This window comes from Lycium ferocissimum, chromosome 1 (genome assembly GCF_029784015.1).
Source record: "Lycium ferocissimum isolate CSIRO_LF1 chromosome 1, AGI_CSIRO_Lferr_CH_V1, whole genome shotgun sequence".
Classification (NCBI taxonomy): domain Eukaryota; kingdom Viridiplantae; phylum Streptophyta; class Magnoliopsida; order Solanales; family Solanaceae; genus Lycium; species Lycium ferocissimum.
The window spans coordinates 25,569,286-25,595,326 of record NC_081342.1 but is presented as its reverse complement, the minus strand read 5'-3'; the positions used below and the strand labels follow the sequence as shown (position 1 = coordinate 25,595,326).

The 26,041-nt window shown below is 38.7% G+C and overlaps 1 protein-coding gene across 5 annotated transcripts; it reads left to right on the top strand.

Annotated features, from left to right (window-relative positions):
• The first annotated feature begins 1,253 nt into the window (after window positions 1-1,253).
• LOC132053160 (uncharacterized) lies at window positions 1,254-21,657 on the top strand. 5 transcript variants are annotated; one of them, XM_059445085.1, is made up of 9 exons: window positions 1,254-1,605; window positions 1,688-1,823; window positions 2,146-3,428; window positions 3,877-4,057; window positions 6,934-7,015; window positions 7,769-7,899; window positions 7,996-8,765; window positions 17,919-18,031; window positions 21,159-21,657. In XM_059445085.1, the coding sequence occupies exons 1-9, from the start codon at window positions 1,528-1,530 to the stop codon at window positions 21,457-21,459; spliced, it is 3,075 nt and encodes a 1,024-aa protein (XP_059301068.1). In that variant the 5' UTR covers window positions 1,254-1,527; the 3' UTR covers window positions 21,460-21,657. The 5 variants fall into 5 exon arrangements, with proteins under 5 accessions (XP_059301068.1, XP_059301061.1, XP_059301033.1 ...); XM_059445078.1 differs by having other exon boundaries at window positions 6,934-7,117; XM_059445050.1 differs by lacking the exon at window positions 6,934-7,015 and having other exon boundaries at window positions 3,877-5,348.
• Window positions 21,658-26,041: the final 4,384 nt, after the last annotated feature.

Genomic DNA, 26,041 nt, shown 5'->3' with positions numbered 1-26,041 from the left:
ATATCTTGAGTAGTAGGTGTGAACTTGTTCTTTAATTGGTCTTGGTATGGTTATTTCTATTGAAGGCTTAGGTAGTTTTCGGGTGAATCTTGACTTGTACTGTATGGTTAGTGGATTGTGCAGTAGAAGTTCATATCTAGGCTTGAATGTTGTATTGTATCTTTGTGGAGAACCCCTTCCCTGTATGGATTTTGTAGATTGACTGAGTTATTGCCTACCATACCTATCTGTTGTTTGCTATTGTTATTGTGATCTTCTAATCATTGTCGGCCTATGATACTTACCAGTACGAGTGTTGTGTTGATACTACTCTTGCTACACCTTTTTCAGGGTGTAGAGTTGTTACAAGTTGAGTTCGTGGATTAGTAGCTTCCGAGGATTCTTCGAGGCTTTCTTGGAGACTTCTGTTAATTCTATTCCATAACAGAGGTTGTGCTCCATTGTATTTTATTTATTCCAGTTGTACCTTAGAAGCTCTTGTACTAGTCTAGATTCGATTTTGGAAAATGGTTGTATAAGTATTCTTGTATCACTTCGATTTATTGATAATGGAAAATGGGTTCGTGTTGTGTTGTTTATTCTTCATCTTAATTTGTGTTGTTTTTGGGAAAAGAGTTTGCCTATTAGGTGGGATTGGGTAGGTGCCCGCACGACCCTGATTTGTGGCGTGACAAAAATAAATATGGCCTTTGCGTCTCTAAACAAAGCAAAACATATATATGGATCAGATGTCATATTTTTGCTACAATAAAAGAAGTGATTTCTCTTTCTTTTTCTTTTTCAAAATATAGTAATAATAAATAAAATTAATTATTAAAATATCAATCATTTATAAGCTTCATTTTTTTTTGCAAATACATAAAAAGAAGAGATATGTACCTAATATTTTAAATCACACGGCAGGTAACTAATATTTCAAAAAAAAAAAAGAAAAAATCTCTGCATAGTTCATACCCCCTGTCCCTTTAATAAGTGTCACCTTAACTAAAATATGCATATTAAAAAATTAATAATGTAATGTGAAATTTATCAAATTACTCCTATATTATTTTATCTTCTTGATTAAAGCATATATAAGTAGTAGATCTTTTAATATTAAAAATCTAATAATATCAAGTTATTATGTAACTCTTCTAATATCATTTAATTGTTACTTTAACTTATTAATTTTTATCTAAGGGTAAAAAGAGAAAAAAAAAAAAAAGGCGAACTCATTTATGTCTTTAAATTTCGTAAGGTATTATGACATAAGTTTTCTTTGGCTAAGGAGACACCGGAGTGAGTAGCAGTAATATTTTCATAGTCATATTTGAGTTGAGCAACCCTGAGTGATAGGCGGCGGACCCGGTTTAACATCCACTGCGTCTGCGTGAATGATGAAACCCGAACCGACTTCACAAAACCTGGTTTAGTCTCCACTTGATTTGCCCGTATCCATCCGGTGCTTAACTTTAACTGTTTAAGAATTCGAAAATAGGGTTTAGCCGGGGGTTTAGCGAATGTGAGCCCTAGTGCTAGTAGTTCCATATGTATGAAGAAACATCAATGGCGGATGATGTAATGATTAAACACGATCAACTTACTAATAATCCCTGCTGTATTACTGTAAGTTTATTCACTTGTTTCTATAATTGATTGCTTCTTCTTCTTCTGTTGGCTGATTTTTGGATTTGGCTTTGCATTGCAGTGGGAAGACAAGTACATTAAATTGAAAGAGGGCTACACCAAGCTTGAAGAGCGAAGAAATGCTCTTCGTAAAGGTCTCTCCATTTATGAACAACAAGTCAAAAAAATGCAATCCGAAAATTTGTCTCTCACCAAAGGTATACTTACTGAAATGGCATTTTTGTGTATTAACTTACAACTAGAAGGATTGACAAATTCGTAAATTAAGAGGAAAAACAAGTAAAGCACTGCAAATTAAGACCATACCAGGCTAAGAAAATGCTAGTAATACTTTGACTATACCAGTCTGCTTGATGATTAAGAAAGTGCCTAGAAATTTAAACACTTGGTGTATTTATTGGTGTCATAGCAACTTGGTGTGTAGTGAGAATATTGTATTGTTAGACACTTACATTCTTTGATCGTCTGTTTTGTTTCTTGTCACTGACACACATTGCTTTGCTGCTGTCTTTTGTCCAGCTGTTGATGATGAGAAACTTAGGGCAAATAATGAAAAGGAGGAAAAGGTAAAGGAATCTGCTTTAAGGGTTTCTTTAGAGAGTGAAGTTGCTCGGTTGAAGAATGAGATTCTTTCCTTGAAGAAAAATGATGGAGGTAGAGAAATTACAGAGCTTAAGGAGCATCTCTCTCAGAGGGAAACAAAGGTAAATGAGCTCAACGAGCTTCTTGAGAAAGAACGATTGAGAGCAGATTCGGAGAAAAAGAAGGCTGACTTGGAGAGGAAAAAGGCGGATGACTTGAGGACAAAATGGAAGGCTGAGAAAACAAGGGCTGTTGAAGAGAGGAGACTTGCTGATGTTGAAAGGAAAAGAGCCGAAGGAAATAGACTTAATTTGGAAAATCTGAAGAAAGAAGCTGATCAACTGAAATCAAAGTTAGCTTCGGTGACTTTGGAGTTTGAAGATGCTAAGAAGAAGCTTGAGGCAGAAAGAGAAAACACATCTAAAGAGAGAAAACGTGCAGATGCAGCAGTGATGAAGGCTGCTGACCAAAAAAAGATTGCAGAAACCAACCACAAGATTGCCATGGATGAAAAAAGTCGTGCTACTGATCTATATCGGCAGCTGGAACAGGATAGACGAGAGATTGATAATTTAAAGAAAGAGATAAGTGAACTCATGTCATCTGGTAAAATGGTTAACACCGTACCTCGTGAAGGGACAACTCTTGGAACTGCTCAATTATCATCTGAGCTTGGTCCAGGTGCAGTGGAGAGAGATGTTACCATGGTAGATGTAACTCTGAATTCTGGTGCAGCCCAAAAAAGGATCCAGGAAATGGAACAAGAGGTGCTGGTTGAGAAAAAGCGTGTTAAATCAGCGATGAAAAAAAAGAAGAAGCAAAGAAAGGCTGCAGAAGCATATAAAAAGAAGGCATCAGAAGAAAAAGATCGTGCTGATCAGCTTTCTGAAGAGGTTGAAAATTACAGAAAAAAGGCTGATGAACTGCAGAAGGAAATTGAAAAGCTAGTTTCTGCAAGGTCTTTTGTTGCTTGTCCTCTTCGTGCATATGATAGTAATTTACATGTTGAAACTGCTAAAGGTAAGCTGTTGAAGAAGCAATTGAAGTTTGAAAAGAAGCTGGTAAAGCATGCCAAAGAAGTAGCCAAGTTTGAAAATACCCGTAATTATATACTACAGCAAAATCTACTTAGCTTAAAGCAGGAGTTTGTTCACTTCTCAAGACGTCTAAATATATTGGATGGTTGCTTCTCTCAAGGTGATGGGCATGACCTGGAAAAGGTTTGTTTCTCTCGTGCTTGGTATAGTTAAAGCTCTTACGTAGTAAGAAGGTGTTTTTGATCAAGTTTTTCTCAAGAAACCTTGGGGAAGTATGTCTTTTATTTGGAAATTTTCTACCAGAACCGGAGTTGGTAGGAACAGAAATTGTGACTGTTTAAACAATAAGCTTAACATTTTCAAGAATTTGTTGAACTTCATTAACATTGTTCTTTTGACTATTTTTGGCATCATGCACACTCTTGGGGAATGTTCCGCAGAATTTTGAAAATAGTATATGATATATTCAGAAAGAGCTCAGTTGTTTATACCTGCTCCATTTTCACATAAATATCCATTTAATTTATGTTGGTTTGTTTATTCCCTTTTCCCTTTAATTCCTTTAATTAAATTGATGCAATCTGTGGTTCAATGGTTTCTTGTTGATAATGTGATGTTCCTGCTTGTGCAGGTTTGCAGCTTCAACCTGAAAAGCAATTATTCTGGTTTTGAAGCTTGTGATATGCACTGTCATCTTGGAAATGATCCTGTGCAGTTAGGTGCTGTTGTGTCTGATCCATCCAAGCAAAAGATAAATTGTAGTGTACCTTCGCTTCCTGTATGTGGAGGGAACAACCCTGGATCAATATCAGGTATTAACTCTAAATTGGAGCCTTTGCTTAGAGGTTCCAATAAGAAAGCGTTACAGAGTTCTGCCATGAATTCCAGTTCGACATCTTTTTCTGATAGGCTATTGGTGGGCTCACAGGAAAGATGTGCTTCCATCACAACATCAGCTTTATCAGCTGAAGGAAAATTGGACTTAGAACCGACCATATCCAGTTTGTCTGGAGATGCAAGAAAAAAGTACAATGAGAATGTTGTAGCAATTGCTGAAAGTAATATCAAGAGTCCTATCAGTTGTATTTCTACTGAGAGGAGAGCCTCACATCATAAGAGGATGAGGAGATCTATTGATGACGTTGAATATAATGGAAACTTAAATTCCGAGGGTAACAAAAGGCAAAGACAGCTGGCACAGAAAACCTCTCTGCATGATGGTATGTTGAATAGTAGAACAGATGGACATCATGATGAGGAAAAGCATTTGGTAGCCGGCATGCAGCATGATATGTGCAGCGAGCATTTAAGATCTCACAAGAAGAGAAGAAAATCCCGTGAACTAGGCATGCAGCCTTTAAACAGTTCTGGTGTCATACCTGATGTTTGCGCACATGCATCTCCAATGTTCTATAACCTTCCACAAACTGCCCAGGATTGGAAGGATGGGAAAGATGATGATCTGGGAGATATTGATGAACTTGTCGGTGGTGATTATATAAAACTTCTCAATTTGGATAACGATAATGATGAAGAGTCTTATCGTCTAGCAATTGAAATGCCTTTATCGCCTACACTTCCTGAGATTCAGTACCGTAGCAGTGTGGCACTTGAATCGATTAACACACCTTTATATGAGGGATTCTCAAATGCAATGGGGACTCTGGCTTCATCAGGAAATTTTGATGTTATCAATGTGGAAATTAATTCTAACCAGTTAAAACACCGTACCTTTGATCCTCCAAAAAATTCATCATTACCCGAGAAAAAAGATCATGTTGATTCAGCTAAGAGATTAAGCCTTGGTGCCGCTTCCAAGTTATCTTGCAGTTCCTATGCAGATGCATCGGGAGCATTGTGCAAATCAGGTTTGGCTGCTCCTGCAAGTGAGGGTTTGCAGATTTCACTGGAAAGGAGAGTGGTGTCATTATGGGATGGTTTTGTCAAGTATTGTGTCATCTTTTCAAATGACAATGAAGAGAATAGCATTTCAAGTGTTTACCGTGCTACCAGCAGGTGTCTTGCTCAATGCTCTGCATCAGCAGATACTTCTCTTGGGAGTATTTTGGTGACTCTTTTGAATCTTGAAGAAATTTCAAACAAGTAAGCTATCTATTCAATTGTTAGTCAGGTTTCATGCTTGTTAGTTAGGTTTCATGCTTACTTTGCATTGGACATAGCAAAATCATGTCCATCTATACTATGTTTTTTTATCAGGGATGTTTATCTATACTTTGTTCTTGATATATCAATATGACATAATCATCTCAATGCTTTTTTACTTTCATATGTTTATAAGAGCCTGTTTGGGAAGCCACCTTGTAATTGGTTTGGGTGTTACACATTATTGGGCTGGTCATATATCTGGCCAAGTAATTACTTGCTCCGCATGGAATTAGGTTTTATTGGGGGAGTAATTACGCTCCTCCATTCTCAAGGGATGTCAGAATTGCTGGTAATTATATGGTGTAATTACAAGGTGACATATCAAATATATTATTCGTTTTATACTCTTGGGTCGCTTACCAATGTCAGTATTTGATGATTACACAATTCGAACAATTTCGGATTTACCTCTATCTCTTCCAAATTAAATATACGAGGAACAATTATTAACAACAATTTCGTGTTCTACTAGCTTTGTTTTCTATTCATTAATATAAATATTTATTATAGAGAAACGCATTCTAAATTGATATCTATCCTTTTTTTTTTCAAAAATGCAATTTATATTATATTCACATGAGCTGGAAGAAATCAGTTACTCCTTACTATAGTATTAGTTACCCGTTTATAATTATTAAATATATTTGTCAAAAATATGTATTTTAAATACCTAGTAATAAATAATATTTAATATTTCGTAATTTCGTACACACATAATTGTCATACATTAAAATTTATTTACTTGTTAATTTAGAAAAGTTTTATTTTATTTAAAGATTTATTCTAAATTAAATAATATCTAACTATGTAATTACACTTGTGCAACCAAACATGACTCAGGGAATTGCTCTGTAATTACGCTATGCAAACAAATATTTGTAATTACTAGCTGTGTTGTTACTAACCTAGTAATTGGACAGTAATTTCCAAACACATCCTAAGTGTTAGAAGGTTCGATTTAGCCCAGGGCCTGCGCGTATTAAAGAAGAGAAAAAAGATCTAGCCTAAGGTCAAATGGTCATGAGTGAGATATTCAAATATATGCCACTTGACGGCCTGCAATCTTTTTCTTGAAAGTGGTAACAGTATATTCATCAGCACAAAAATCTGTGCTGGTGCTGCTGGAAGCCAAATTTACAAAAGAAAACAGTAAGTCCTACTATCCTATCCTAATTAGAGCGGATCCAAAATCTGTAATATTGACTCTGATTCTCTAACTTGTGTGGACTCTTCACGTCTGTTGCCGCATGTCGGATTCTCCAACAATGCACTAACTTTGGAGTGTCCAACACACAACCATCGATATTTTTGAAGAGTCCGAGCAACATAGCTGATTCTACTACAAAAAAGTTTCTTTACACCAGATATGGAAAAAACAATATGTTCAAGCTTAGTCTTCTGTAAATAGTTTTGTTTGCCATCAAAACACCTAGCATTCCTTTCTCTCCAAACTTTCCAGATACAAGCTGGGATGGCCTTTCAGCATATCTTGTTCCTTACATTCTTTTCTTCGATGTTCAAGCATCTCAACAGGTCATAGGTATTCTGTGTCACTGTCCATTTCACATTCCCCAGGGTCAAAAACAACTGCCACAATTGATCAGTTACTCTACAATGCAAAACAGATGGCTATTGTCTTCTGGGCTTCCTTACAAAGAAAGCACCTGGAGCTCAATTGCCAGCCTCTTCTTTGTAAATTCTCATGGGTGAGACATGCCTTATTTGCTACTAGCCAGACACGACATGACACTTTGAAAGGAGTTACCTTCCAGGTCTCTTTCCAAGGCCAACACACATGTTGATCCCCTGCATTAGCTAACCATATGTATGCCCCTCTCACTGTGAATCTCAAGCTGCTATCCCCTTCACTGTGCCTGTTTGTAACAATTGAAAAGCACTTGGTCTTTTGGCACATGTTGATTGTGATCAGAAAGGATGACTTACAACATGATTTACAACATAGAAAGGGAATCACTCGTTAATAATGAAATTAGGAGGTTCAAGGTTGTGATGATGATGTACGGAGGTTTATATAATTTTTTTGATAAATTATCCTGGATTGGTCCGTTTAATCTATTCTGTTTGGCTTCTCTTCTAGATGCCTTATTTCTTATTGCAATCTGGAGTATTTACATATTTTAAGCTGTATGCATGAGTTAAGATGCTTTGAGCCAAATTGTCATTCTCAGGCGTGTATGACGTTCTTAGTTTATGTGCATTAGTCTTGTCCTTGTCCTTGTTTACCTCAAGTGTTATTCCTATGCTTCATTAGCATAGCAAATGTTTTCAAATTTGAATACATGTTGATAATGAAACATGAGCTAACATTTTACCTTCTTTCTTGCCACTCTTTTCAGGGAGAAGACATGTGTCCTCCTTTCGCTCTTACTACTCCACATTTCTGATACTGTAACGAGAGCCTTTGGAGACGATTGGGAGAGAGACCTGGTCCTTTTCATAAATACTGTTTCTCAGCATATATATAAAGGTTCCTGGCCTTATTGTTTATTTGCATTAGTAAGATGTTTCCCAGAAACTTTTACATTGTATATTCTAAGCTATTCCTAATCTTCCATATTTGCAGAACTCTCACTTGAAGATACGAGAAGGATATTTGTGGAATCTTGCAACTTGTATGATGTACTTTCTCTTATGGAGGATTTTCTTTTGCATGGTAAATTGCTGGTGCATGCTGTAAGTTCTGATTCAAAGCTTGCATCCGATTCAGGAATCAATCTTATTTTGGATGGTCGTAGTATAAGCTTGTGCAAGCAACGAGCTCCTACTCAGTTGTTGCTAATTGGAGGCATTTTGCTAGCATCAGTATGTGCCGCAGTTGACCATGTTGGTTTTGTTTGTGAGGCTTCCTGCAACATTTTAAGGATGCTGAGATCTGATGCTCTAAATATTCTTCATGTATTTGCTTATCTATGTGGTTCTAAATACTTTACCTTCAAAGAGTATGGTTTAGCTATGACTGTCGTGAAGTCATTGGTGATGCTTATTCACAAGAATAGATCATCTCCTAGTCCTCTTTCCTGTGTTCCATCTTCGTTTGAGTCTCTGTCTAGGATTTGTTCAGGTTGTAAGTGCCCATTTTCAGAGGGTGCAACTACCATGGATGTTGTTGCATCCTCACTCTTGGATAGTCTTAAGAATTATGCTTGCTCTGCTGTGGGGTCAGATTTGATGGAATCATTGAACTCATCAAGACGTGGAATCAGATCTGATGGAAGGATAACTGAGGAATCCTCAGATGGTGTAGATTTAGTCCAGTCGGCCTATGTTACTTCTGGGGATTCATGCCAGTTGATTGATACCCTTGCACTGGTGGAGCTTGTTGCAGGTTTCATGGTATGATTATTTCTTTTTTTGTTTCCTTACTCTATAATCTTGTGAACTTCTATCCTCTTTGTTGTTTCTCTGTTATTTCTTTCCGGATCATTTTCATGGTATGATTATTTCTTTTTTTGTTTCCTTACTCTATAATCTTGTGTACTTCTATCCTCTTTGTTGTTTCTCTGTTATTTCTTTCCGGATCATTCTTTTTCTTTAAATGAATGACACTGCTCTGTTGCAGGACACAGTGTCATTCTTTTATAAGTTTAAAAGTTCCGGCTCAATACATTATCAATAATTAGTGAAAAAAAAAAAAACTTATCACAAGGCAGTGATAAGTACTCTCGCATACTACTGGCTTCTTTGTGTTGTTAATTCTTTAATATAATTATTTTACCTTATCTAGTTGAAAAAACATAGTATTGCTTTGTGCTGTCCTTTTTATTGCTTGGAGAAGTGTGCAGAAATGTTATTCAAATGACTAGGATGTTTTTTTATGCATTCTTTGTAGTATCCATATTTAGGAACCCCACTTGTAAGGGGAGATCCAAAATCTGTTCGTTGTTCATTCAGTAGTGGATGCTGATTTCTTAAAAGTAATTACCGCACCGTTACTTATTGTTGCAGATGGTAAAGGAGTAACGCTGTAGCTTAACAATTAAATTAATCATTGAAGCCTTAATTTGTTATTGCTGGATATACAATATGAACAGTATGTAGCTCAAATGATGAGTGCTTGATGAATCTTCTGTACAAGTTTGTTCAAATCTGCAGCCTAGTTATTTAAATTTTTGCAGAGAGCTCTTGTACAAACGGTGTCTTAAAATTCTTTATAATTGCTTTAGAGTGTTTTTAAAATTTTATTTGTAGAAAAGCTAAAGCTACTCTTACACTTTTTTCATATGGAAGTATTTAGCAAACAACTTGCGACTTAGCTTCATAGATCACGATCAAACCTTGACGAGCATTTTTTGTCCACAAAACCTTATGAGGTCCGAAATGCGGTTGAATCTTCTGCTGAAGGGGTCTCCTTAGATTGAATTTTGAGTTTGTATCTTGTTTGACATTGGTATATAGGGTTCTGTGACGGTGTTTATTTTTCCTTCAATACGTAGTTTGCCAGAGCTGCTCTGAGGTTCAGTAAATTATTGCATTTAATCCAGGAATATAGATGATAAATTGGATATAAAAATGGTAGACCTCAAGATATAGATAAGGAATGGAGTGTCAGAGAGGAACTTAGAGGCTTTGTTTTCAAGAGTATTAAAACGGGCATTTATCCAATATTTGTTTTTCTTTTTGAGAGGATATGACTGGATAGTGAAGGGCATCAGAATTATGAACTTCTCTTGGTTCAAATTTATCCATTCCCTCAGGGGATAACAGGCTGCTTTTACTTGCATGCTTCTCTCTTTCCTCCTCTCACGCAACCAAACACGCTAACTTCCCTTCCCGTCCTCTTGCCCATTCACTACAAGATCTTCCATGCTTTGCCACCTGTTGTCTCATACCTGCCGTTTGCCTCTGGTCAATATTTTTTTTAATTGATCAAGTAAAAAGTTTCATTGATAATAATGCTCTCAGGCACGGAACCCAAAACACTCTCTCTCCTACTTTCTAGGTTTGCAGAATGCCCTCTTTCCGGTGCCTGTGTCGGAATTTGACCCTCTTTCTTTCTAACACTCAGTCTCTCACCTTTTGTGACCACTGTTTAATTAACTTTTCTCTTCTCTTCTAACTAAATCTTGTCTCCAGTCATGGGAGAGAAGATCTTCTTCATCTCAGGTGATAAATCTTTTGAAATTTATGAAGATTATGGGAGCTCGGACAGATGGTTCGTATGGGTAGAACGAGGCCGCAGATTTACTAGTCAGATCAAGATAGATGAGGAAAATCTTAGATGGGTATGCACTCAACTGCAGCAAGCCTCAAAAGGGCAGGGGAACCTTTATAGAAGGTGGGGAAGAAAGATTCAAACTTTTGTATACAGGGTCTACCAAAATTTCAACATCTATGGTAGATATCTCAGAGTCGAAACAATCACAGGGGAAAGAAGAAAAGGCATTATTATTCCAGAGAATTATTACAATGGGGGCTGGGGAGATATTTCAGGGAAGATTTTACATTGGTTGGGAGAAGCCTCTAATAAGAAATTCAAAGTGATCACTGATATGCATAAAAAATCTTTCCTCAACTCAGCCCGAATCTCTTCATGGCCTTTGCAACAAAAAGAGCAAACTTGCTACTCTGGAGAAGTGGATGAAAGCAGCCTCTTCCTCTCAAAATGCCTGGTGGGATGTTTCAACGATCCCTTTAATCGAAGTCCCAAAGCTGACACAATCCAAACTTGGTTCATCAAGAGATGGCAAGTAACCGCTGGTCTTCGAGTTTCCCCGATATCACACAACACCTTCCTCTTTGAGCTTCCATCTAGGCAAGAAGCAGCAAGAATCAAAGCAGGGGACTGGTTCTGGAATGGGAGACATCTGAAGCTTGACTGGTGGACTCCGGAATCTGGGTTAGAGCCGGTGAAGATGGATTCGGGTAAAAAATGGATCAAAGCCTTTGGGCTCCTCTAAACGGCTGGACTATGAGATCCTTTAAGTCTATTGGTGACGCTTGCGGCGGATTCATAGGGATAGATGAGGATACAAAGGACAGATCTCACTTTTTTTGGGCTCGAATTTGTGTGGAAAATAATCTGCAAGAAACACCGAAAGAGGTCAGTTTGGAGATTGGGAAATTGAGGTTCAAAATCTCAATCTTGGAGGACCATCTCATTCAGATTATCTCCGACCACCGGAATGAAGAAAGAAGAAAGGAAGGAAACGCCGGAAAAGGGATCGAGGAAGCCTCTACAAGCCAAGCGGTGAATACTCTGGTTTATCCGCTGGTCAATAACCAGAAACCCAGTCACAATGGCAGCTTTAATTCAAAAATCTGGCAAGGGCACGTGCCACCTAAAGTTGGGCCTCAGATTCAGAATAAAAATGCAACAGCTAATTTGGGCCAACATCTTGGGCAATCTTATTACAAAAGAGGCCCAAACCCTAAGCCCAAGCCACAAAAGAAAAGAAAAGCCTCAAACTAATTGGAGGCCAGGGGACCACTTATCGATCCTTGTCAACAAAAGATTAGCCTTTTCAAACATACGAACTATTTTGACCCTCTGTCAGTGGAAATTGAAGCCTCAGAAGCAACAATTATCCATCACTTGGATTCTACATGCGATTTCTCAGAAGCTGATGATGAAGCAGAAATTCCACACATGTTAATCCCGAGATACCTGCCTGAGTTTGAAGTAGAGCAAGTAAGTAGCACAGATATTGACCTCTCCTCATGTGATACTCTTTCTCTTCCATGGCACAACGAACAATTAGGAGGTTCTTTCCAGATCAACAGTCCAGCAGTGATTGATACCTCAAGATGGGCTAAAGGAGTTTTAATGAGGGCATGCAAGGTCTTTGGGGTTAACGCAGTGGGTTTTGAACATGAATTACTGGGCATGGTTCTTCGAATGGATCAGAAACGGCAAGAACAGATTCAGGAAAAAGGGAAAAAGAAGCCGGGAAGACAAGGCAATCCTTGGAATTGGGTAGACTCAAGTGGGACATGAACTCAGATGGGAAAAGAACAGAGGAGGGGGACAGGTACTACAAGTCCAACTCCAGATGAAGATCAAAGTTCTAAGTTGGAATGTACGGGGTCTCAACGAGACAAGTAGGAGAACCACTGTGAAATCTCTAATCCAAAAATGGAAAGCCGATATTGTTTGTCTTCAAGAAACAAAAATTGAAGATTGGTCGATAAGCTGGATTAGGCAAATTGGGGTAACAATTGGGTGGAATGGGTTGAACTACAATCTTCGGGCAGAAGTGGGGGAATTATAGTTATGTGGGACAAAAGGCAATGGTCAATTAGGGAGGTTCAGAGAGGATGTTATACTATTTCTTGCATGCTAGAAAGCACTCAAGAGGAATTTAGGTGGTGCTTTACAGGTGTGTATGGTCCCCATTCCAATATTGAAAGGGAATTATTATGGGATGAATTAGCTGCAATAAGAGGTTTGTGGGACGAACAGTGGGTTATAGGAGGTGATCTTAATGTATGTAGATTTGAAAGTGAAAGATTCAATTGCACAAGGAGATCAAGAGCAATGGACACCTTCAATTTCACTCTACAAGATTTGGGCATCATAGACTTACCTCTACAAGGTGCGAAATACACTTGGTTCAGAGGTGAAGATTCTCTTCAAGCTTCCAGAATAGATAGATTTCTAATTTCCCCTGAATGGAATGACAACTTTCGAGCTATAAAGCAGTTAGCCCTTCCAAGGGTTCTTTCAGATCATAGACCAATTATTCTGGAGTGTGGAGATTGGGACTCAAATCCATCTTACTTCAAATTTGAGAACATGTGGCTAAAAGTTGAAGGCTTTCTGGAGAAGATCAAAGAATGGTGGCAAGGTTACTCTATTAGAGGCAGCCCGGACTTCATTCTTATGCAGAAGCTCAGAAACCTGAAGAAAGATATTACTAGCTGGAACAAAGAAAATTTTGGGATGCTGAAGTTCAAAAGGGCAGACTTCTAGACGATTTAGCAATCCTAGAGCAATCAGTAGAAGGCAGATACATGACACAAGTTGAAAAAGAGAGATCACTTCATCTCAAACTTAGGTTGCAGGAAATAGCTAAAATTGAGGAGATCTCTTGGAGGCAAAAGTCCAGATGTTTATGGCTTAAAGAAGGGGATAGGAATACCAAATTCTTTCAAAGAGTAGCAAACTCTCAGAGAAGGATTAACCATATTGACAAGCTGCTGATTGGGGATGAAGTATGTGATAATAAAGATGATATCAAAGCTGAAATTCTAAGGTTTTATCAAGATCTGTACACAGAAGAAGAGCAATGGAGACCTGAAGTAAGATTTGATAGCCTTAACTTCTTAACACAAGCAGAGAAAATTTGGCTAGAGAGGAATTTTGAAGAAGAAGAGGTTAAAGCTGCTATCTTTTCTTGTGCCCCGGATAAAAGCCCAGGACCAGATGGTTACACAATGGCTTTTTACCATAGTACATGGGATTTCATTAAAGCAGATATTATGGGAGCTCTCAATCATTTTCATCAGCAGTGTCACATGGTCAAATCCAGCAATGCCTCATTCATCACTCTAATCCCTAAGAAGAAAGGAGCTCGAATCTCAAAGACTTCAGGCCCATTAGTCTGATCGGCGGTGTCTACAAGATACTGGCTAAAGTATTAGCTGAAAGACTTAAAACAGTGATCTGGAAGCTTGTGTCAGGGGAACAAAATGCTTTCTTGAAAATAGACAGATTACGGATGCTTCCTTAATGGCCAATGAATTGCTTGATGGAAGGCTCAAAAGTGGACTCCCTGGGGTGATGTGCAAGCTGGATGTGGAGAAGGCATTTGATAAAGTTAACTGGTCCTATTTGTTGTCCTTATTGAGTCAAATGGGATTTGGGAGCAGGTGGATCAAATGGATTAAATTTAGCCTCACCACTGTCAAGTACTCTATATTGGTTAACAGGGCACCAGTTGGTTTTTTTTTCCCTCGAAAGGAATAAGACAAGGGGACCCTCTTTCCCCTTTCTTATTCTTACTAGCAATGGAAGGTCTGAGTAAGATGTTGGATAAAGCAATTCTCAATCACTGGATTGAAGGGTTCAAGGTGGAAAGCAGGCCAAATCAGTCTATCAGTGTCTCTCATCTGCTCTATGCAGATGACACTTTAATATTTTGTGGGGCAGAAAAGATCCAAGTGCAATATCTAAACTTAACTATCATGCTATTTGAAATCGTCTCGGGTCTCCATATCAATATGTTGAAGAGTAAGATTTATCCGGTGAATGCAGTGCCTAATCTGGATGAATTGGCAGATATAATGGCGTGTGAAATAGGCTCCTTTCCAACAACTTATCTAGGTCTGCCTCTAGAGCAAAATTCAAAGCAGAAGAAGTATGGAATGGAGTTATAGAAAAGATGGAGAAAAGGCTAGGGAACTGGAAAATGCAGTACTTATCCATGGGAGGAAGATTAACACTCATTAATAGCGTTTTAGACAAAGATCCCTACATATATGATGTCCCTTATACCAATGCCTTCTGAGGTGTTGAGTAAACTGGATAAACTGAGGAGAAACTTTCTTTGGGAAGGGAACAGTGAGGAGCATAAATTTCATTTAGTTAAATGGGAAAAAGTGATACTGCCTAAGGATCAAGGAGGATTGGGCATAAGAGATTTAAGCAAACACAGCAAGAGTCTACTTTTGAAATGGTGGTGGAGATTCAACCAAGGAACATCAACTTTATGGAAAGAGGTGGTCAGTGCCAAATATGGGAGACAAGATAATTGGTGCACCAAGAAAACCAGAGCTCCACATGGAGTGGGGCCTTGGAAACACATTAACAATTTGAAGGATGAATTCTTCCTAGATGTGTCTTTCAGGATTGGGAATGGTAACAAGGTTAAATTCTGGAAAGACAGGTGGTTGCTCAATCTTCCATTGAAAGAGTCTCATCCTAGGCTTTTCTTAATAGCTACTGATCCGGATGCAACAGTCGCAAACAATAGAGAAGGCAACATTTGGGACTTAAACTTCAGAAGGAATTTGCAAGATTGGGAGTTAGGTGAGCTCACTAATTTGTACAGTCTGCTAGAAGGTTGCTCAGTAAATCCTCACATCCCAGACAGTCTCAAATGGAATGGTTCAAGCAAAGGATCCTACACAGTCAAGGAAGGCTACAGCAGACTTAACATGACAAATGCTTTAACTGACCATTGGCCTTGGAAACTGGTCTGGAAGACTAATCTCCCTCCAAAAGTCAAATGTTTCATTTGGACAACTCTTCTAAATGGTACTCTCACTCAAGATAATCTCAAGAAGAGGGGTATTCAGATAGCTAGTAGATGCTTCATGTGCCACCTTACAGATGAGACAGTGAATCACTTGTTCTTACATTGCCCTGTGGCAACAAACATTTGGTCCATGTATTGTGCAGTTTTTGGTATTAGCTGGTCAACACCACTCACCCTAAAGAAGCAGTTGCTAGTTGGAGCCTATGGAAAGTGGATAGATCCATCGAGAAAATCTGGCAAATGGTACCAGCCTGTATATTTTGGTGTATTTGGATGGAAAGAAACAGCAGGTGTCATGAAGGGATTTCAACTCCTAACTGCTCCCTGAGATCTAAAAGCTTACTGTATCTTTTTAGCTGGAGCAACCTTTCCCCTGTAAATGATGCAATTTCCCTTTTAGATTTCATTAGTTCCCTCTCAATGGCTTAACAGCCTTGATTTTTGCTATAGGTTTTAACTCCCAGATCTTACTTATTTTTTTGTGTTCTGGAGTTATCACCTACGTTTTTCTCTGTAACTTTCTTGCATCTACTTGATGCTTTTCAATACAACCACTTACTTCATCAAAAAAAAAAAAAAGAAGTCCAACTTGGCCATATACAAGAAGTATACCAAAACAGGGGAACCTACAAAATACGGTTCTCTCCAAAAGACACCCAGTCCTCTAAACTAACAGGAACTGCATGGAGTGCACCAAAAGAAAATAAGGGATCGGAGACTACTCCTTAATTGAGCTAAGCTCATCTCCACCCTTTAAAAGCTCTCCTATTTCTGTCTTTCCAAATGACCCACATTAAAGCAAGAGGAGTAACATTCCGAGCCTTGTGCCTTCTTCTCTTAGCTCCACTCTTCCAGCTCAACATCAACTCCTCCACAGATCTTGGCATAGCCCAGGAAACGTCAAACCTTCTAAAGATATCCCACCATAACCTCATGGCTACCTTACAATGTTGCAAAATATGATCCACATCCTCACCTGCCTCCTTACAAAGAAAACACCAGCTTATGCAAAGAACCTTGCGTTTCCTAAGATTCTCCGCTGTCAAAATCACCCCTCTAGTAGCTAGCCACGAGAAGAAACACACCTTCCTCGGTACCTTAGGTATCCATACCGAATCATACGGAAAGCTAACCTCCACCCTAGCCAGACGCTTCTCATAGAAGGACTTGACAGAGAACACTTTATTATTCCCCAACTCCCAACTCAAAGCATCGTGTCTGTCGACTGGCTCGCATTGCTTGTGAAGTAAAGCTAGCAATCTCTGAAGCTCAGTCACCTCCCAATCTTGGTAATTCCTCCTGAACCTCAAATCCCAAAAAATCCCATTCCCTTGTGTTCCCCTAACTTGTTGAACGGATAATTCCCTTTGGTCAATATATTTGTTGCTTTTAGTTTTTGCTGATTTTATTAGAATTGTTTGGAAGACCTTATAATTTTTTTTTAGAATTGTTTGGAATTAGTCTTGTCATGTAATGGATGGTAACAGTCTCAACAAAACAAAAAAGAAGCCTTGTCATGTAATGGGTGATGATTAACTCTTTTATGATTTAATTTACATAGATTAGTTATAGGTTATTTGATTCATTTAGGTCAAAACTTTTTGGCATGAACGTTTTAATCCACTCTAATTCCTATTAACCTAAAATGAGATACAAATAGTACAAATACATTAACTTAGCATGGTGCATTTACATCCTGGACTTTGTATTTGCAGAAGGATGGAAAATGCGAAAGAAAATACAAATGGATTTCATTTAGGAATAATTAAGGTCAATCTTATTGGGAATTACACCATTTAATTGGATAGGAGTAGTATTTGTTCCCCTTTTAATGTCTTTCAGTTAGTTCTCACACAATTATTCTCTGTACTTAGTTCGTCGCGGTTTATTTGGGCTAACAAGGTGTACTTCTATATTGCAATGAATGGCTAGGTCGCATGGTGGTTGTGAAATTCTCTTAAGTGATTCGTCAAGCAGACATGGGAGAAATTGAAGTTTTAATGCCTACTACTTCTCCACCCAAATTCTTAATTTTTTTAACTCCTAAATTGTTTATTTGAATCTTCTTTAGTGCTCACTCCATCTTTTGTTGGATCTTTTCTCAACGGAGGATATTCTTGGAGAATCTTTTCCCTTTTAATATCTGGGATAATTCTATTGCTCGGATCCTATTGGGCAATAAGGTGTGGGCGGGAAGGGAGGGTGGGGGGGTAGCCGATTACTTTCTTTTCAATTCATTCCGCCAAAGTTTTTGCCTAATTCTGCTGTTTCTCTTTTGACTCTCAAGCAGAGCTGGGATTGGATGTTTGACAACATTGCCTGCCCACTATTGGATCTATTGGAATATTGTTCAACAGAGCACAATGCTGCTGCTATTACTACTCTTCTTGGCCAACTCGGAAGGTAATTATCCAAACATGGTTAAATTATTTTCAGCATTTATCTTGCGTACAGTGCTTAAGTTATAAATGGGGAAATTTGAAAGGGAGCTCCATTTGCAGTTTTGATTGTTGTTTGATGGCCTGAGCTGCATGCTTGTGTTTTTGCCATTTTCTGATCATTTAGATGTTTATTTTTGTTTTGGAATCTTTGAAGCAGCATATTGTGAGGTAAGATTGTTGTGAACTAAGTCATTGCCTTTTTTATGGGGTATCCTAATCCATTATTATATTTCTCTCTATCCTGATGTTCTTCAATAGTTCCATATTACTACTCTATATATAAGGGAGAACATCAAATTTTTGTAGTCGTCACGTGGACGTTTTAGGTATTTTAGTTTTTGTACTTTAAGGTTTTGTTCTATTTGATGTTGCAAACAATTTTTTCCTTTGACTATTGGACAAATCACTAAGCCATTCATGTGATACTTGGTGGTAAGACTTTTCAAACTTTTTTTTTTTTTTGTGCACATGAATTGATTCTTTTTATTTTTTTAACGGAGATTTGGTGCTTTATTACCTCAAATGGAGTTTATGTAAACTATGAGCAATTTTACTCTACTATTAAATAAGAGAAATCCACTTTTATATGAGAAGAATTACAACTTATAGTGTTTTTCGTATTTTAAAGTATCTAAATTTAATTTTAAAATATTGATATAATCTAATTAAATATTTGGCTCCGAAGATTAGTTAAATTCTCTCGAGAAGCAAAACGTGATAAGTACTTTGGAACTGGGGGTACAGTTAGATACTTTTATATTTTTAATTATAATTTTATGTCATACTTTTAGAATTGATTGAATTTTGTGTTTAGTAATAATGTTGCAATGTGCATATGCTCACAAACACATGTAACCAACAAAGATTTCACTTGGATAAGTTCTCAATTGAAAAAAACACAAATAACTTATAATATTATTAAATTTAAAAGTTATCAAAAATGTAAATCTTAGTCCTTCCGTCTCAATTGAGAAAAGATTTCAAAGTACGAAAATTAATTAATCTAATTTTATGTGTGCACTCTTTTAACATAGATTTTACATAGTAAATGACTACATTGAAAGACGAACTATAAAGTATTTGTTTCATATATATATTTTGAAAATATTTGAAAAAATTATAGTTATAGAAAAATTACATTTAACTCTCCAAATGAAAATAATACAAAAAAGTCTAAAAGAAAGTAAACTTTTGACATTTTTTAATATTGAAATGCTTTTGCGGAATGGGATAATCAATGTTTTCCGTTGAGCTGAATGTCTTTTGAAAACAATCTCCCTATCCTTGCAAGGCAAGGATAAAGTCTGCGTACACTCCTCCCTTCCCAAACTTCACCCGTGAGAATATATTGGGAATGTTATTGTTGTTGTTGTTGGGATAATCATTGTTCTACATAATTTAAGGGAAAATGGTTAACTTTCTGTTGGAAGGAAAAAGAAAGTTTATAATGTAAGAAAAAAATCATTTTCATGAACTTTTCAAAAAATATTGTGTTGTCAGTTTCAAAATAAAATATATTGTGTTGTTTAATTTGAAGGAATGCTAAAAAGTAATTTTTTTTAGTATCAAAACTTGTAATTATCTAACTTAAAATTTCATATTTAACTTAATTGATTTCATCATATTTCAATAATATTTGTAGCATAAATTTTTTTGACACCACTTGAATATCATAATATTTATTATTATTTTTTGCAAAAAAAATAGATTAGCTAATATGAGTTCAACTAAAAAAACAAATGAAACTAATGTTACATATGATAAAGCTCAATTTGTATAATTAGAGATTATAATCTTTAAAAGTTTCAGTAAAATAGAAAATGAAAGGGCTCTCATGCATGCAGTTATTTGAATTTTATTTAAAAAGTCTAAAATATAATAAAAATGTTCCTCTGTAACTTTCAAATAATTTTTTATATTTTAATATTTTAGAAGTCTTTAAGAAATGCTGAATTGATGTTACACAAACAAAAGAGTAAGAGTAGAAGAAAATTAAAAAATAACTACAAATATAATTTTTAATATTGGCTTGGGCCCGGGCTTAGCACTGGCCAAATGTCACTAGTTCAAGAATATAAGTGGCATTGTGTTATAAGTTTTTGTTTGGCCATCCCGAAAGCTTTTGACCAGTTCATCCATCCATGCACATATATGTTGGCAGTTATGTATTCTGATTGATCGAAGTACTTCTGCTCAGGGAACCGAACGGCCTCAAAATTGTTTCCCAGCTGTTTCCTCATTGGTGGTCTGTATGCTATAACACTTTGCAGATAAGAGCTTTAATGGCCATATCTATTGGCCTGATCTCCTTTGGACCGACACTGAACTCACTATTTCATTGATTTGGTAGACAGAATCTGCATAAACTAGGGCTATTCTATGTCTAGGTGTTGCCAATGGAGAACGCTTTAAAGCATGAATATGGACATTAACATGAAACTATAAAGTTAAAAAGATATGTCTGTTGATAGTTTGCTTAGAATATGTTGTTATATATGATGTATCAAGAAAATAAGGTTTTTATTGCTTTAGCCGCCGCTTAAAATGAGTCGGAATTCTGAGGGGGAGTTTGGAAAAGTTTTCTAGGCCTATAGAGATAAATAAGCAAATTCCGTTTGCAGCTGGTACAGACTATCAATTTCTTATCAGCAATAGAAACCATCAAATTTCATGTAGTAGTTGGGTATCTGAATTTCCTGGTGTATGCATGATTCCGCAACCAGCTTTTGGATTGAAGTTGATGGGCAACAGAATTGGAATAGCACAAGTCACTTTCTCTAAGGGCGCTTGATTATTTGGCTGATGATTATTTTAGATCTAGGTACCATCTTTGTAAGGTATGTGAATGAGTAGATGCTGGTCGTCACCAACTTCCTTGACCTTCCATGAAATAAATTTGAACCTTTGGATGGATGGCTAGTTATAGTATGGACCTCAAACGTTTTATCTCTTAGTTGTATTTATTTTTTGATAGGTATCTCTTAATTCTGTTTGTAATTATGTTTTAAAGTGGCGTTTCTACTTGGAATTTTGTTTTTGTTTTATTCATTTCATGCTAACCGGCATTGTATATAAATGATCTCTTCCAGGTCTGGAGTTAAAGCTTTTGGATATGAAGATGTTAGGATTCAGAGATTAAGAAGCTCTTTATGTGCATTACTTTGCCAATGCGACTCCAAAAGAATGGGTCTCCACCTCCAGTTCTCCATTGGTATTGCTTTAATTGGCCTAATTCCTCTTAGGTTTGAGCAACTTGTTGGAAGTAACACTGAAGTTACACCAGCTGCAGATCCATGTGATCCAACTGATTGCCTAAGAAAGTGGTTTGCTTTATTGAGCAGCGAGCAGCGGTTATTATTCAAAGCTTGTAAATCCTGCCAGTTTGACTAATTGCAGGGTTGACAAACAAAATTTTGGGGGAGAGCAATAGATGAAAAATTGCCGGTTTGTGTCTTTGTTGATGTAGATAATTTTCAGTACTCGAGGAGTTGTAAAGAAAAGGCGGTCCTTTTCCTATTTTTGGTCGACCTTTGCCAATTCTGCTTTTGGATTTTACTGGCGATTGTTGGGCCTTGTGCCAATTGTGTTCCTTTTTTTTTTTTTGCGCGTTCTGGCCGCCTTTTGGGGTGGTCTTTAATTTTGTCCGTGCTCTGTAATATTTGCCCTTCGCTTAATACCCAGAGGTCTTAGGTTCGAATTCAAGCTAAGTAAAAAAAAATAAAAATCGCAAGGCATAAGTTGGGATTCGCAGGGTAGAGGCTGAGATTTCAAGGCATAAGTTGGGGACTTCAACTTATGCCTTAAAAGGTAAATTTTTATCCAAAATTAGGCTTTAAGACCGTGGCAAAATTCCAGCATTTTTTTTTTTCCGCCTTAAGGTAGAGTTTGAAATTCAACTCAACTTATGCCTTAAGGCATAAGTGGGGGTCCAATTTATGCCCTGCAAATTCAATTTGTGACTTGCGATTTTTTTTTTTTTAAATTTTTGACTGAGCGGGAGTTTGAATCCAGAATTAAGGGGCTTTTAGCGAAGGACAAAAATTAAAGATCACCTCAAGCGAAGGCCAATTTTGCAAATTGCCCAATTGTGTTAGCATTTCGGACAATGGTTGAATTGAACTGACGGAACATTTTTTGCAATGTCAACAATATTATCCATCAAAATTTTTTCATATATACAAATCTCTCCATGACAGCATCTTTGAATCCGAAATTTTTTGGCTGATATAGCGAATGAATGTTATACAATAATAACATAATTGACATTTAAATAATATTGTGTTATAAGCAAGAAAATAGGATAGAATCTATTTTTTCATTTTTAATTGTCAAATCCTAAGATTAATCATATTTTGTATAAAGAAGAATTGTTTTTAATGATAGAAATTGTATACGGTAAAAACCGGATGTATGCAAGATCGGTGAGACCGGGGACCGGGGATAAGAAGGGATAAGAAGAGACAGGCATGAGTGCCGAGTATTTCCTTCGGACTGTGGAATTGCGCCGGTACCGCAATTTATCCGAGAAAAGTGAAGCAAATGCAGTTTAGTCCCCTGCAGGGTATCTCCGGACCAAGCTCCGCATCACGGTCCAGGTTTCTCCATGACCAGGTTGATCGTGGCGCTAGTTAGTCGGTTCTCCATGATGAGTTGATCGTGGCGTTTGTCCGAGGTTAATCGATTACAAAATTACTAGCGCGTCGAAGACCGTTCGTCACATTGTATGCAAGCAGTATGACGGTGTCGAAGCCGTAAACTCCTTATCCTTTTAGGGGTTTTTTATTCTAAAGGGGCTTTATGTTTTATGCAAGGCCCGTGAAAAACCAGCCTTTCAAAAAGTGAGGAGATGCCTATTTATAGTTTTCGCTTTATGAGCGCACAGATATAACCTCACAAACCCTTTTTAGAATAAAAAACCCTAAAAGGATAAGGTTGGTAAAATCCGGCTCGACACCCGCACGTTGTTTCCGACAACGTGATGCATCAGCCTTGACGCGTGATGCTTAAATCGATTAATCGGACTAACGGCCACGATCAACCTTGTCACGAGAGAACACGATCAAGTCGTGATGCGGAGTTTGGTCCCGAGATATCGGACTAAAGTATTTGCTTCACTTTTCTCGGATCGGCCCGCCGACCGGTGCAATTCCACCGATCCAAAGGAAATACTCTCGTACTATGCCCGTCTCTTCTTATCCCCTCCCCGGTCTCACCGGGTCTTGACACATCCCCCCCCCGTATACGTATACCCCACACTTCCCGAACCGTAGTTTCTGTGAGTAACGGAAAGGGATTTAGTACCAAACCCGGCGGTTTCATAAGCTCGTTCTTATCTTTTCATTTTGGCGGGAACAGTTATGTCACGTCCCTCTACCATCAGCCACGTGTCTCATCCCGAACGGCCAACTTCGATAACCGCCATAACGCACGTCATTTCAAATCACGTCTTATTAATTGTTAGACACGTGGCATCCCCCGGTCGGCCAACCTCTGCAACCGCTACAGTTACCACGCCTATATAAGGCCATGCACCCCTTCATTTCACCATTTTACTTCTTCACTTCCTCACTTCTTCACTTCTGATCATCTTCATCTCATATTTTAAAACGATTTCAACCGTTTTCATCCTCAACTTGTTGCTTATATTGATTGTAAGAAAACTAACTTTGTCAACCTTTCCTCTGCTGTTTTTCGATTGAAAGTGCTGCTTTGTTTCTTCTCACTTTGCCATTTTGAATTTTTTCAACTGCTTCTTCTCCCTCTCTTATTTTTTAACTTGTTTCTTCCCCCCATCGAATTCACCAAATCTCTTTTTCCACATCTTCAAAATGTCTGCCAACACTGAAACCACCTCCGAGGATGTTCCCTCGGTTTCTTCTAAAGGAGCCGAGCCAACTTCACAACCCAAGGGAAAAACCGTTGTTGAGCCTACTACCTTGGACATAGTACCGTCCAAACCCAACTACAACAAAGAATTTGAAGTCGAGAAGCCTTCTCTGGTTGCGGATAGGGGGTTCGATGTAAGGCGATATCCTTCGTCCATTACCGAGGATAAACTCGACCAGGTCCGGGCTGATTGCGGATGGGATAACCGTCCGGTGCAAGTGTTCGCCCCCGGTCCTGACGAGTCCATCACCGATCATGGAAGGCTTCTTGTATGTTTACACCTATGCCTTCACACTCGAAGCTCGACCCCCCCGATTGACCTCGTTATTTTGGATATGTGCGGCCATATAACGTGACCTTGGCCCAAATTGGTCCGATAATCCGGAGGACCGTGGCTCCGCTCCGGATGTTGGCCAACAACATAAATAGGGAATTTTCGATGACACACTTCATCCATTTGTACTCCCCGAGGTTGTTTCGAGAGGGTGTGATAAAGCTCGCCAAGCGAGGCCGACACCCGGTCTTTTCGAAGATGGACGAATACAGAGACCGAGGTTGGTTAGACGCTACGTCCGGGTGAGGACCGCGAACATTATTCCGGCCGACTATATGCCCTTCCTGGAGAGGTGGAACGATAATCGTAAGTTCCTCAGTTCTTCCTTTAACTATCCTTTGATGCTTTGTCAAACACTTGCTCCCTTGAATTAATACGATTTCTTCTCCGCTTTCTTTATATCAGCCATAGCATGGATACCTCCAGCCGTCCGGAATATGAATGAATGGGTCGGGGCACTCCTCAGCCAACACACCCATGAAGCACGGACGTGGGGGAACCTGTCACGTGGCCGATGGGTTGCTCAAAACCACGGTAATGCTCCGCTTGAGCTGGAATATATCGTCTCTTCTACCCTTTTTTTTTTTTTTTTAACAACCTCTTCGATGCTCAGGTTTACCCAGGGGCTCGGTGGAGCCAAGACCGGAGCCAGCAGCCAGCCAGCTGTGCCGGCACCTGAATTTGATTCAGTGGGGACATCCCGCATCATTGCTGCTGCCAATAAAGGCGGAGAAAGCCCTCGGACAAAGGGCAGAAACCAAAAAAAAGGGCAAGGAGCGTCGTTCGGACTCCAAGAGATGAAACAAATCCCGATTTAATTATTCGAAAGGTCGGTGTGGCTCCGTCCGTCGAGTCTGTTCCGGAGGAAGAAGCCTCCGTTCCACCATTTCCTTCAGCCGGGGAAGGACGCTTCGGCTCCCGCTACGCATACACGAGTGGGGGAAGAAGTTCTTTGACTCACTCGGTTAATTGAATATGTTGACATTTCGGACGTTGCTTCGTCGGAGGAGACTCCTACGCAAGGACTAGAAGATCGGGCTTGACTCGGCGCGAGGCCGAACAAAGAGCCGAGCGGTCCCCCGAGACCGAGGCTCTCTTTGAATCTCGACTCACTACCCACTGGGGACCCAGCTACAACATCCGAGGCACCTGCTCCTACCGAGGCTGCTGGTGCTGTTCCGGTTTCCCCAACTCCAGCTTCGAGGTCGGATAACTTTGATGATATGTTCTCGGATACTCCTCCTGTAACCGGGGAAGCTGCCGGTTTCGGCCATCTCCCTATCCATCGAGTCACGAGGGCAGCTAGCTGGGCCACCGATATGCGGTTCAATAGATAGCCTGGTGCGTATCTTTCCGGCCCCGAGTGTGGAAACTAGAAGGATAAGATCGGCCGTGGTTACCGTCCCCGAGGACTGCAGTTCTTTGTCATGTCCTGTGGGAGTTGCAAGCTATCTGAGGCCTCTCATCTCGGACCCAGATAAGCGGAAGATGACCGGAGTCTACTGGCAGAGTCTCATTAACGAGGGCATGCACGCGGGCAACCGAGTAAGCTTATCAGCCTATCCTTCCATAATTCAATGTGAATTTTACCTTCTTGTTTATCCAAGTTTAACTTCTCGTTTCTTTCACAGAGTGTGGTGCTCGTCAATGAGGCCTTCATCCGTGCTCAGCAAGAGGTTGACGACCGGGCAAGACCGGATGCCCGAGGTCGGGAAGCGGAGAAGTTCCGCACTTTTGCGAGTGAAGGAGGAT